The sequence below is a fragment of the Dryas octopetala genome, chromosome 2 (genome assembly GCF_963921425.1).
Source record: "Dryas octopetala chromosome 2, drDryOcto1.1, whole genome shotgun sequence".
NCBI classification, from domain to species: Eukaryota; Viridiplantae; Streptophyta; class Magnoliopsida; order Rosales; family Rosaceae; genus Dryas; species Dryas octopetala.
The window spans coordinates 27,860,589-27,872,822 of NC_141367.1; the positions used below are offsets into that span (position 1 = coordinate 27,860,589).

General features: G+C 37.6%; 2 protein-coding genes across 2 annotated transcripts; one reads left to right on the forward strand and one right to left on the reverse strand.

Moving 5' to 3' along the window:
• Positions 1-346: 346 nt before the first annotated feature.
• LOC147295095 (putative LRR receptor-like serine/threonine-protein kinase At1g14390) lies at positions 347-3,940 on the reverse strand. The gene is made up of 7 exons (XM_086230446.1): positions 2,157-3,940; positions 1,809-1,942; positions 1,466-1,709; positions 1,185-1,375; positions 1,024-1,082; positions 837-945; positions 347-726 (listed from the first exon to the last, which is right to left on the reverse strand). The coding sequence occupies exons 1-7, from the start codon at positions 3,397-3,399 to the stop codon at positions 493-495; spliced, it is 2,214 nt and encodes a 737-aa protein (XP_086086572.1). The 5' UTR covers positions 3,400-3,940; the 3' UTR covers positions 347-492.
• A 2,534-nt stretch (positions 3,941-6,474) lies between these two features.
• On the forward strand, positions 6,475-11,075 carry LOC147295096 (protein IQ-DOMAIN 29-like). Its single transcript, XM_086232189.1, has 7 exons — positions 6,475-6,605; positions 7,177-7,304; positions 7,825-8,106; positions 8,275-8,463; positions 8,822-8,902; positions 9,049-10,075; positions 10,655-11,075. Exons 2-7 carry the CDS (start codon positions 7,221-7,223, stop codon positions 10,684-10,686), a joined length of 1,695 nt encoding a protein of 564 aa, XP_086088315.1. The 5' UTR covers positions 6,475-6,605; positions 7,177-7,220; the 3' UTR covers positions 10,687-11,075.
• The last annotated feature ends 1,159 nt before the right edge of the window (positions 11,076-12,234 follow it).

Below are 12,234 nucleotides of genomic sequence, written 5' to 3' on the forward strand. Positions count from 1 at the left end.
TTGAACTATTCTAGCCTGCTGTTGGATAATTTCTTGTATACAACCTCATTTTTTCTTTCACAATAACTGGTCACGTAACTAGAATGTAAGGGATTGAATGCGAGAGGGGTTGTATACGGTGATTATATGCGATATCTTTTAATGGGGCCCATTATTCAACTTCTAAAGTTTGATCCATGGTATATGATAGTTCACCGTCTGATTAAAGCACTTCTAAAGTTTGATCCATGGTATATGATAGTTCACTGTCTGATTAAAGCACTCTACCTGATTACCGAGTGAATAATTCTGTGTTGATGACAAAGTAAACAAAGTAAAAAGTAAGAACTTTTCAACGAAAGGAAGGTTAGTATAAATTTCTTACTTATGCTGTAACTTGTCAAAGATGAAAACAGTAAACACGAGTTGTATTTACATTTATTCATATAGACACCGTGCCCAACAAGTAAGAGACATGAAGTACATGCACTTATAATGGCAAGTTTAATCCAACTACATCTGTGCACTGAGGTTGCCGCTGCTGGTCCATCCCTCTTGAACTTGAATTGAATACTGCAAGTTCCACAGAACGTTATCTATTGAAGGGCGCTTGCTTGGATCTCTGCACAGACAATTGATGGTGATTTCGACTGCGGTCTTCAACGACTGGTACGCATATGTGCCCTGAATCGAAGGATCTATTGCACCTCGCAATCTTGGTGGTCCTTCTATTAAGCCTTTCTCTAGCTGTTAATTAAAAGACCGAAAAAAATGCCAGTGAACTCCACGCTCCCAATATATAGAGGTGTTGCCAGGAAAAAAACAAAATGGGGTTTTCACTTTTCTATATGATTTACCTGAAGCTTTAGCTCATCCAATTCACTTTCTGATTTGACCAATTTACCAGTAAGAACTTCAAGTAGAATAATGCCTAGTTGATAAATATCTTCCTTCTCTGCTTCCGCACTGCGTTTAGGACTCACGTAAGATAATTTGGATGCTATGCTACAGTAGAAAGAAGATGAACATGAAGAAAAGTAATACCTGTTTAGATGAGGATGACTGGTCATACCTTGTCCATTAAGAGGAGTCTCTGAATCAATCTGGAAAATAAAAAATGCCAATTGTTAAACAAGAAGAACAGTTCACTTTCTTTTGTAACTGGAAATATTTATGCAGTTGGGTTATATTTAATGTATTCCCACCTGAAATGGCAATAGGTTATAGTTACTGATTTTGGCAGAGACACTCTCATCCAACAATATGTTGTCTATCTTCAAATTATTTCCAAAGATGCCTGGTGCCACTCCTGTGTGCAAGAACTGGACTCCCCTTGCAATACCAATGGTAATAGCCATTCTCTGTGGCCATTTAAGCCAGTCCTTCTTTCTCCAATCTGCCAAACCAAAGTGCATCAGAATTCAGAAGTGTTTGGGTATTTAAACCTTTTCTTAATGATGTGAATGTGATCTTAAGCAAGCTGTACCAGTTAGATGGTCCCTCAAGGATCCATTTGAGATGCTTTCAAGAACAATAAATACAGTGCTAGCTGTATTGGGATGGTCCTGATATGTGACAGTGCAGTGTCCAAGAACGCTGACCAAATGCCGATGCCTTCGCTTTGACAAGGCTTCCATGCTCTGGATCAAGTTTTGGGGTAAATGCTTCTGCTTTAGTTTCACACATTTTACTAGTACCACTGCACCATTTCTGAGCCAACCTCTGTAGAGCTGTTGTGCATATAATACTATCAGTTCTGAAAAAACTTATTGTGGCTCCATCAAATAACACATCCAAAGCCAACAAACAGCCCAAATTGACTGTAATACCTGTCCCTGATATCCTTCCCCCAGCAAGTTTTCAGCATCGAAATTGTTTGTTGCATCATCAATTTCTTCCAACGTGAAAACACGATACGGTGGAAGCCCAAGTGTTGGCAGCCTCATCATCTGGGGCACGTGCCCTGAAAAATCCAAATCAAACAAATTTCATTAACTAAGAAATGCAGAGCACATCTTCATTTAGTTTCTTGTTTTTTCAGTCAATAAATGTCAAACACCTTTCAAGGAAGACGTAAAAGTTCAAAGTTCAAAGGACAGTAACACAAGAACTAGTACTCTGCATCATATTGAGCAGGGGCAAAGGAATAAAGAAAACAAAGAGAAAGAGGGCCTTACTTGCATCGGTGTTTGGCCTTGGGGAGCTTCGAGCAGACATTTTCTCAGCCATTGATCTGTCGAATTTATCTTCCGTGTTCCTATCTCCTGCCCTTCTGATAATGACCAAAATCAGCAGCCCAATGACCCCAGCAGTACCCACAACACCACCAATGATAGCAAATAAAAGGCCTAGCTTTATTTTTGACTTCTGCTTTTGGGTTTTAGCAGGAGGCTTAACAGCCAGTGCTTCCTTGTGGCAAAATGAATATTGGTGTTGATACTTTGAGTTCCCACTAGACAAACAGTTCCAGGAATCAAGAACCGTCCGGTTCGAAGCCTTTGATCCAATGCAAGATGGTAGTTTTCCTATCAAAAGGTTGTGTGAGATATCTACAACTTGGAGCTTTCCATTGCAAGTTGCATTCATTGGTAGAGCCCCACTTAGTTGGTTTTGAGTCAGATTGAGATACTGAATTGAAGGCAGAGAGAACAGGAAAGGAGGTATTGGCCCAACAAATTTATTGGAAGAGAGGTCCAATTGCTGAAGCTGATCAAAGTTCTTGAGAGTTGTGGGAATCTCAGATCTCAAAGAATTGTTTCTCAGTATGATACTTACAAGACTATTTCCCAATGAGGGAAATCCAGGTCCAATGTGGTTGTTACCCAAATTGAGTTCTTCAAGAAGCGCTAAGCTTTTAAGATCTGGAACACTCCCATTGAACAAATTGTCAGCCAAAACTATCCTACTGAGATTCTTCATTGATGTGAGGGAAGGAGAAATCTGCCCATAAATGAAATTTGAGCTCACGTTGAGCTCCTCAAGGGACCAGAACCTGTTGATTTTGGCCGGTAAAGGACCCCACAAGCCCAAGGACACCAGCGACAACACTTTCAAGTTGGAAAGCTTTGTTAGAACTGTGAAGAAAGCATCAATGGAGAAGTTTTTGGACAGAGTCTGCTGAGAAATCACAAAATCCCCTGAAGCTGGTTTTGGGGTGTGAGAAGGGGAGCTTTTGTTTCCAATGACAGTTAATTCTGTTAAGCGATTATTTGTACAGACAATCTTGAGAGAAGGAGATGGAGGGAGGTAACAGAAGTTGGTCCAATTTGACCATCCTTGAAGAGCTGCAGGATATTCAAGAAGCTTCTGAACTTGGAACAGAATACGGGTCTCACTTGGAGTTAACTGACCAACTGAAATTGGAGTGAAAATAGCGAAAACCAGAAACAACAAACAGAAAGAAACCCAGAAATTCTTCATTGTTAGGAAGATATAACTCAAGAAACTAAGTCCAAATTCATCTCATTTAGTGAAATATGAGAGAAGGGTTGAGATTGAGCTAATCACATAACACAAAATACTGTGTATTAAGTCATAAAAATGAAATTAAGAACTTCGAAAGCAAAGAGACCGAACTACAACCACAACCACCTATATTGATCATAAAAAAAAAGAAGGATGGGTACTCCACCAAGAAGTTTTAGAGAAAAGCAGAATATAAGTTCTGCGTTTTACTTGGAACAGCAAATGCTTTAAGAAATGATTAGAATAAGTAGATAGCAGTGCTGTTAAGCATAAAGATCTTGGTTGGTGTACAAAGATGACAAGAAAAGATTTTACTGAGAAAGTAAGAGAGAAAATTCCTGAGTGTAATGAAAGTAGTAGAGCAAGTAATCAGCAAAAAGAAAGGGAACCCATTTTTGTGGAGAGAATGAAAGATCTGAAAGACTGAAATCTCAGAGTGTGTAAGTGAAGCAAAAACCATGAATGATAAGACACAGTACCAGCTAGCTAGTAGTGCCGTAGTGGAGTCAGTCAAGACTCAAGTACAAACTACAAAGCGACAGTGCAAGCCAACCAAGCCCAGCCTGATCGTACGCTACGCAAACTATTATATTAAATTGCAACTGGTTTTCTTTCTAACTTTCCACCACTGCTTATCCCAAGTCAACTGGGTTGGCTCTGATTCAAATAAACACTGCAATTTGCGAGAACTTCGATGCTGACCGCGTTTATTATGGTAAACCCGCGAGGTTCTCAAACTCACGCGCCATAGGCACGTGGGGTTCGTGATGGCTGGCCTTTTCTCATGAAATCACGTGACGTCCTCGTTCAGGACCTCACGTAGTTGTACAATGATAAAAGTTAACGAGCAAGTTAGTGAGCAACCATAGAAATGACTGTTTGATAATAAAAAAACACAAAAAATCCTAAAATAGAAATGAGTGACTAAAATAGTACATTATATCAAATTTAGGGTATCCATACAAACTAAAAGTGTGAACATCAACTGCTTTTAATTTCAAATATATTGTATCCAATGTTTTCATAATTTTTTTAATTATTTAATTTAAAACTATTAGACTATTAGTCTATTACAAAACCGATAATAATATTTAAATGAGACATATTTTATTAGACATTCCGACCTCTCTAAAATCAATTTTTAATTAAGTGATTGAAAAAGTTGGAAATAATTACTCAAAAAGTGAGCATTTATGATTTATAGTTTAGATGACCAGAATGCCCCTACGTCGATGTCACTCGAAGATACCCGGTCAATACAGTTCATAAATGATGCAAATATATGATAATTGATCAATAACATGTGTTTGGTGTTAAAGGGTTGTGTCGGTGTGTGAATGAGAGAGAGAGAGAGAGAGAGAGAGAGAGAGAGAGAGAGAGAGAGAGAGATTAATTTAGGTGTTTGCTCGGTCGCCAGTCGCCACCTAATCCTTTGTTTATTTTATATAAATTCAGTGGGATGCTCCTTCCAGCTTGACATTTGTTTTTATGTATCTATCTGTAATTGCGTGTTTCTTTGTTCTTTCTGGTAGAAACAAGCTTTGTTTGCAATTTGCAAAACGACAACTAATTTCATTCATATATAGAAGAAAAAACCCTTTAATTAATTCAATGAACATATATAGTAATGAATTGTTAATAATAACAATATTCCCTCTCGAAGCATATAGAGATTCTGCATTTAACTAATGGGATGTTCAAGATTTAATACCTGCTGCCAATTGCCAAACAAACAAATTAAGTTGCATGAGGAATTAATTTAAAGAAAGTTATCCTTTATTAATCCAAATGTTGCCATTATTGGAATTGGCTGAGTTTAACCTTTTTTTTTGGTGAATGAGGGGCTGAGTTTAACTTTACTTTCTAACTCATTGTCAATTTAAATGCAACAACTATTCCTTCCCTCAATAATTAACATATTTGTTACTTACCAGAAAAAATTATAAAATATTTTGAGAAACACATGAGCTTAAAATATTTTATTTGAAACATAGATGTGACTACCAAATTATATAATTAGCAAAAAAAACTTTATAATTCTTCACTCCAAGCTTTGTTTTTTTGGGGGAAGATAGTGTGTTCCTAGGGAGGTTGCAAGTTTCAAGTTTGCAACTATTTTTATTTGTTTAATATTTTGCCTTTTAGATTATCAAAGGTGGGGTTTTCCCTTTTGTTTTTAATAGATTAGCAGTCAATTTTCAGTAGAGTGAAGCTATGCAGGCCACCTTTAGCTGCTGAATTGACTATCCTAATATATTTTGTCTAACTTTTTTTTTTTTTTACCCTTTATTGCAAAAACATGATGAAATCACTCATATCTATTTGGTGGTCATCTATCAAAACATTCACCAATATTCGATAGATAAGTGTCGAATAAATATAAATATTTTGACAGATAACTGTCGAATGCCTTTTTCATTTCCACAGTTGACCACTCTAATATATTTTGTCCCACTTTTTTTTTATTTTACCCTTTATTGCAAAAACATGATGAAATCACCCAGATCCATTTGGTGGTCATTTATCAAAACATCCACCAATATTTGATAGATAAGTGTCGAATAAATACAAATATTTCGACAGATAACTGTCGAATGCCTTTTTTATTTATATTTGGTGGTTATCTACCGAATAATTCATCAATGTTCAGCAGATAACTGTCGAGTAACTATAAATATTTCGGTAGATAACTGTCAAATGACCCGACAAACAAAATTGAAATTTTTTGTTTTAAAAATAAAGTTGAAATTTTGAAATAGAGTAATGAACTCAACAGTTTAAGGTGGTCGGAATAGCACTAACTTTTTTTTTTTTTTGGCCAAGAAGCACTAACCTTTTTAATAAGGTAAAATAACAACTTAAATAATGGGTGTTCAGATCAAATTGTAGGGTGCAAATAGAATTCTCCAGCCCATTTCCTTATTGGGTCAACTCAAATCTGGACGAGGCCCACATTCACAAATGTCCAATACACAATGGATAAAGTGAAACCCTCCTTACACGGCGTCGTACTCCCTTTCGTTTCGTAGATATCTTTCCATTTCGCGTTCGCTTTTATTACATTTTACAAACTTTCTAATTCAGCAAATTTTCAGGTGTTTTCAACAGTGGAAGCAGAGCTCACAAGAGCAGAATCAAGTGGCTTTTTTCACTGAAACACTGTACTCACTAACCCTCTCCTTCTTCATTTTGTGGTACTTCTTATTTTGGCTTCTCATATTTCTCTGTTCGGTAATGGAGGGAGGCTTAGGGCTTCAAAGCACTGCGTTTTGACGGAATGCTTAGATCGAATGGACTTCGCCTTTAACTACTTTCAGCTTTCCTTTTTTGCCTCAATATTCATATTAGCTCTTCAAAACCAAGCGTTATTTACATTTATTGCATTTCTTTGTTTTATTATTTTCTTAATATTAGTACTTCTATTTCAGTAAATTTGTGTTACATTTTGTTCTTAACGTCTCATTTCAAGTTTAGGGTTTATCTTTTTCTTTTTTATTTTAAATTTTGGAATAACCTTTTTATTTCCTAGGAAGATAAATTAACTCAACTCAATTGCGTCCTTGTTGTATGTTTTTATTGTAATATTTCAGTTAGCTTAACTAGTTCAATACACCATGTTGTTTAGAACCCAGTTTTTTGTTCATAAATGGATTTTTGGCATTGGTTTTTTATTTACATTAATTCAACTAGTAATTAGTTACTATAATGGCTCAACTGTGTGTACTCATGCAGGTTTCTGTGAATTAAGTTTTGTGGGCTGTCTTTGAATTTTCACAATGGGAAAAACCCCCGGAAAATGGATCAAGAATTTGCTTCTTGGGAAGAAATCATCCAAGTCTACTCTGTCCAAAGGAAAAGAGGTACTTCTAAGATACACATTGGTGTTCAAATCAACTGGTTTTTGATTAGATAGCATGGGGTTGAAAAAAAAATACAAAAATTTAAATTCTTGTCAAGTTAACCAAGAAAAAGGAAGCCTGAAAATTGCAACTGGTCCATATGAGCCTGATGGAAGCAGACCCGAAATTTTTGTCTTGGCGACCTATACCACGGTTGGGTTTTGTAGACTTGTAGGAGAAACTTTGATTTTGGTGTCTGTAGGCTTGCATCTTTTCTTCACTTGCTTCATAATTGATAGAAGTATTCGAAATTACTAATTTATTGATGATATTTTGGTCTCAGTCATTTGGTGAATGGATCACAAACTCTGGAGAGTGACCATTTGAATAATGTTATAACTCTAAATTTTAGGTAAAAACATAAATTATGGGATGAGATTTTGACACTGGAAGTCCAACAGGATTATTACTTAAATGGGATCTATGTGTTAATTTTCTTTTGTCTTATTTTCATTGATGTTATTCTGGTTATTGTGCACAGAAATCTACAAACAAAGGGGAAGCAGTGATCTCTTCAAAGGTATCTGTGTCTGAGTTAACGGTGGATCCTCCATTGATATCACCACCATTGGTAGGGACTGGTGCTGGTAATGAAGTGGACTCAGAAATCAGAGTAGCTCCCAAATTGCCAAATGATGTAGTTGTTTCATCTGCAAAGGAAGATGAAACAGAAGCTATCTTTAGTTCTTCTCAGGAAGATCCGGAGAGAATCAAGCAAGAGAAAGCTGCCACAAAGGCACAATGTGCTTACAGAGGCTATGTGGTACTTTCCTATTATACACGCTCTGTTTTTGCCTGACACTTGTGCTTAGTAAAATTCGTATACATTTTCTGTTGTATTTCTGTGAGATAATTTTAGTTACTGATGAATATTTGGTAGTGTTTTTGGCCAACCTTATAAGCTAATAATGCCAGCTAATTATCTTTGAAGGCTCGCCGTGCATTTCGAACCCTCAAGGGCATCATAAGGCTGCAAGCACTTATTCGTGGTCACTTGGTTAGAAGACAAGCTGTGTCCACATTGTTCTGTGTCCAGGGGATTGTTAAGTTTCAGGCACTGCTTCGTGGTCAACGTGTTAGACATTCTGACATTGGGATTGAAGTGCATAAAATACATCTGGTAGTCTCTGGTTACCTTTTCAATTGACTGTTGCATTGAACCAGAACTTCTGATTCATGGTTTTCGACCAGAGAAAAAAGTCTGTATAATTTTTGTTGTAACGAATTCACCTATATAATTGGTCTATTAGCACTGGGGGTGGTATCATGACCAAATCAACATAAATGAGGAGCATGTTGAATTGGTTGATTAAGTTATACATAAGTTAAGAATCCTACATGATATGACTGTGTTAATATATTGCTTATATGATGTAGATGAGCTACAGAATTTTGGAAGAGCTTATTGTTTCATGGAAAGCTTATTTTTTTTATTATTTTTTTTAATTGGCTTTTATTTGCAATTATATATCCATCAGGATGCTAAGTGTTTTGATATCTCTGGAGTAAGGTCATCTTCCCAGGTGGAGAGGCTGTCAAAAATTGTATTTGTTCAGAAGGTGAGATTTACTTTAGTATTGCCCAGGAGATGGTTATTTCACTTATTTGAGATTTATTTATTTGGACGGTCATTTCAGGAAATGTACTGAATTTAGCTTAAGTTTATGAAGTAACCCAATCTAAATCATATAATTTTTACTTTCAGCTTCTGGCTTCATTGCCTACTGCTATTCCTCTACGTCTCCAGTATGGTCCAGGGGAACCTAACTCGTCCGGGGAGTGGCTTGAGCGCTGGACCAGATCATACTTTTGGGAACCTGTTTTACAACCGAAGAAAAATCTTGATCCAAGGTCTCGTAGGAGTCACAAGAAGGCTCAAATGATAGAAACTGAAAAAGGTAGGCCAAAAAGAAGTGTCCGGAGACTTTCAGGTGCAACTGTTGAAAATGTGTCAAATCGTGTCACTCCAGACTCTGAAAAGGCTAAACGCAATTTGAGGAAAGTTCCTAGTCCTTCAGTAATCTTAGTTCAGGAGCATCAACAAAATGAAGTTGAGAAGGTTAAAAGTAATTCAAAAAAAATTTCTGATACCAAGGAAGTTTCTGATCGGCCAGAGGTTGATAAAGAGAGACCAAAGCACAGTGCAACGAACGGATTGGCTCCTGCTGCTCCTGATGATTCAGAGCCGGGCACTAGTGATTTGTCCGAGAAGATGAAACATGTGACAGTTGCAGTGTCAAAGCACTCAAATCTTGAAAGAAGTCTGGAACTGTCATCAACAGAGGAACCAATGGAAAAGCCACATGACCATCCTTCTGTTGACATGCAACCTTTGGAGAACAGTGTTGCAAATGACGAGGTTCAAGCAATAAATCAGGAGCTAAACTCTAAGGACAACTTTATCAGCAATGAGAATCAGAAAACCAGCCAGAGAAGGGCTTCTTTACCTGTGAAGTTTGATCATCAAGAGAATGGGGTCCATAACACACCAAGAGTGCCAAGTTATATGGCACCAACTAAATCTGCAAAAGCTAAGCTGAGAGGACAGGGATCCCCCAGGTTTGCCCAAGATATGGTTGAGAAGAATGTTATAACCAGGCGACATTCTCTTTCTACTTCCACTAACAGCAAGTTAAGTTCTCTTTCCCCACGAGCACAGAGACTAGTTCAAGCAACTGGCAAAGGAGTTATCAGAAGTGATAAATCTTTATCTTCTTCTAGGGATGGTTTTGGTAAGTGCTGAACCTAGGAAGTTTCTCCATGTGGTTTTTGTTTGTGGGTTGGTTGCATTTCTAGTTTGCACTTGTTCATTTCCACCACTCCCCCAACAAATTTTGAAGCTCTCTTGCATACGCATCCATCCATCTATTTCGCATCCATCTGTTCAAGCATTTATATGCTCATTCTAGTGTATGTTGGGAAATTTTCATGATATCCATATGTGCATTCAACTTTTGGTCTCAGTAAGATATATTCACACAATGGGCTGCAATGACATATTTTTTTATTAGGTTTTTCTATTCTGCCTTAAATTTGGGCCAAACTGTTAAAACTTCCCCTCAGGCTGGGAGAAAGTTATGCTGAATATAAACCAGAAAATGTTATATTAAATTTCTTGTTGCTTCCTTATTGATTATTTGTCTTGTTCATCTATGTATTATATAGCATTTTATTTTATTTAGTATAAAAAGAAAAATCATTCTATTACATTGCTTGTTTTGGGTAAAATTATTCTTCATGCGTCTTTGGACCACTTGAAATTTATAGAATGCATTCTGATTGTCCTTTGTTGTGGGTAATGCCAATTTCAGATAAGGTGATCCAGCCTGAGTGGAGGAGGTGATTTTGGATGAGGTATTGCTCCATGGAAGTATATCAAAGGGAGGGAAAGTGAAATATATAAACTCATTTGGAATTACAGGTTTTATTGATGTGTAAGCAAGATTAGTTTGTTGACTAATCAGTGTTTGTTAAATGCACAGTTTGTTCTCTTACTTAGCATTAGGGGTTATTTGATAGTCATGGTGTTTGGATAATTTACTTTAGGCTTGATCTTTATGACATTCTGTCTTTGTCTCATCATTTATGTACAAATGCGAGAAGCCTTTAAATTTCCAATTTCCTTTTGCATGTTAAATATTTGGGTTTTGTTTTGGAAATCAATACTTTGATACCAGAGGCTAGATCTCTAGGTTTATGATATGTCTCAAATCTTCTTGCCTATTGCACAAAGAGCTTTATAGTTACTAAAATGTCCATTGCTTTGCAATGGTTTTATTTTATTTATTTAGAGTTTGATGTGCAATTGTGCACCTCAACTCAAGCCTCATCTGATCTGAAGCATAGTAGACGTTCACAAAGAGGTTTATATCCCTCATACAACGCAGAAAGCATAGAGTGAAGTCCCGGGTGTCCAAGAAGGGTGAAACTTGGCCAGGCCAACTGAATACCCATTCCCGAAGTAAATGCACCCATAGCTTGCCGCAACACCCCCGTATATTGTTGCACCAGTATTATTTGACCACAAAATATTTCCAGTGTTGGCATCCATGGCATATATGGGACCGTTGGAAGCGACAGACCTGGCAAAAACAACACCATTAGCCACCGTAACAGGTCCCTGGGCAGTTTCATTGCTAGGGTTTGCAGTTGACCACACAATCCTCCCAGAATTTGCATCAAGAGCCACCCATGCGCGCGCTGTTGTTGTCAGGCCTGAAGGTATGAGGGTGAAGTTCTCTCGCTCGCTGTTGGCAATGTTTGTGTACACCCTTCTCCCATCTGTGGCTGCACCCCATTGCCCTCCTTCCTTGCCGCCTGGTCCAGCCAGCTACAAAATTCAACAAATTTAGTTAGTACTTAGTAGTAGCCTTTGGAACTCATTTCAGTACTATACAATCTAGAAATGATTCAACTTTCATACGAAGTACCTACCTTAAACCAAACTATATCTCCATTGTCACGGTCAAGAGCCCATGCAAACCCACTTTTCTGCACGGCCACCACGACATCTCTACTTCTTGTTCCATTAGGTACGTTTATGCGAAGCAGCATTGGTGCCTCTCCAAAGTCGGCGTCCTCATTAGGTCCTGGTGGGCAGTCAGGGTTGTTTGGTACCAAACATGCAAAATAGAAAATATCATAACCACCCAGTTGCCTGGACCATCGGATCCTGCCGGAATCAATATCCAACGCCAGAATTGAATTGAAGTTGACATCTGGACCAATGCACTGATCAGGATGGCTAGGTTTTCCTGTCTGGTTATTCTGCTTTTGTTGACATTGGAGCACCTCAGGTGGAGCTGTGTAGAGGTTCCCAGTTGCCACATACACATGTCTCCTGAATACATCAATGGCGGGGCTGCTTCCCCATACTGCAGCTCCTGAGTAA

Excerpts from the sequence above, each read along its gene's own strand:
- LOC147295096 (XM_086232189.1), top strand. The coding sequence starts at position 7,221 with ATGGGAAAAACCCCCGGAAAATGGATCAAGAATTTGCTTCTTGGGAAG. Across the intron at positions 7,305-7,824 it reads CTCTGTCCAAAGGAAAAGAG|AAATCTACAAACAAAGGGGA; the intron begins GTACTTCTAAGA and ends TATTGTGCACAG. Across the intron at positions 8,903-9,048 it reads AAATTGTATTTGTTCAGAAG|CTTCTGGCTTCATTGCCTAC; the intron begins GTGAGATTTACT and ends TTTTACTTTCAG.
- LOC147295095 (XM_086230446.1), bottom strand. The coding sequence starts at position 3,399 with ATGAAGAATTTCTGGGTTTCTTTCTGTTTGTTGTTTCTGGTTTTCGCT. Across the intron at positions 1,376-1,465 it reads CTTGAGGGACCATCTAACTG|ATTGGAGAAAGAAGGACTGG; the intron begins GTACAGCTTGCT and ends TTGGTTTGGCAG. Across the intron at positions 946-1,023 it reads AGTCATCCTCATCTAAACAG|TGCGGAAGCAGAGAAGGAAG; the intron begins GTATTACTTTTC and ends TCCTAAACGCAG.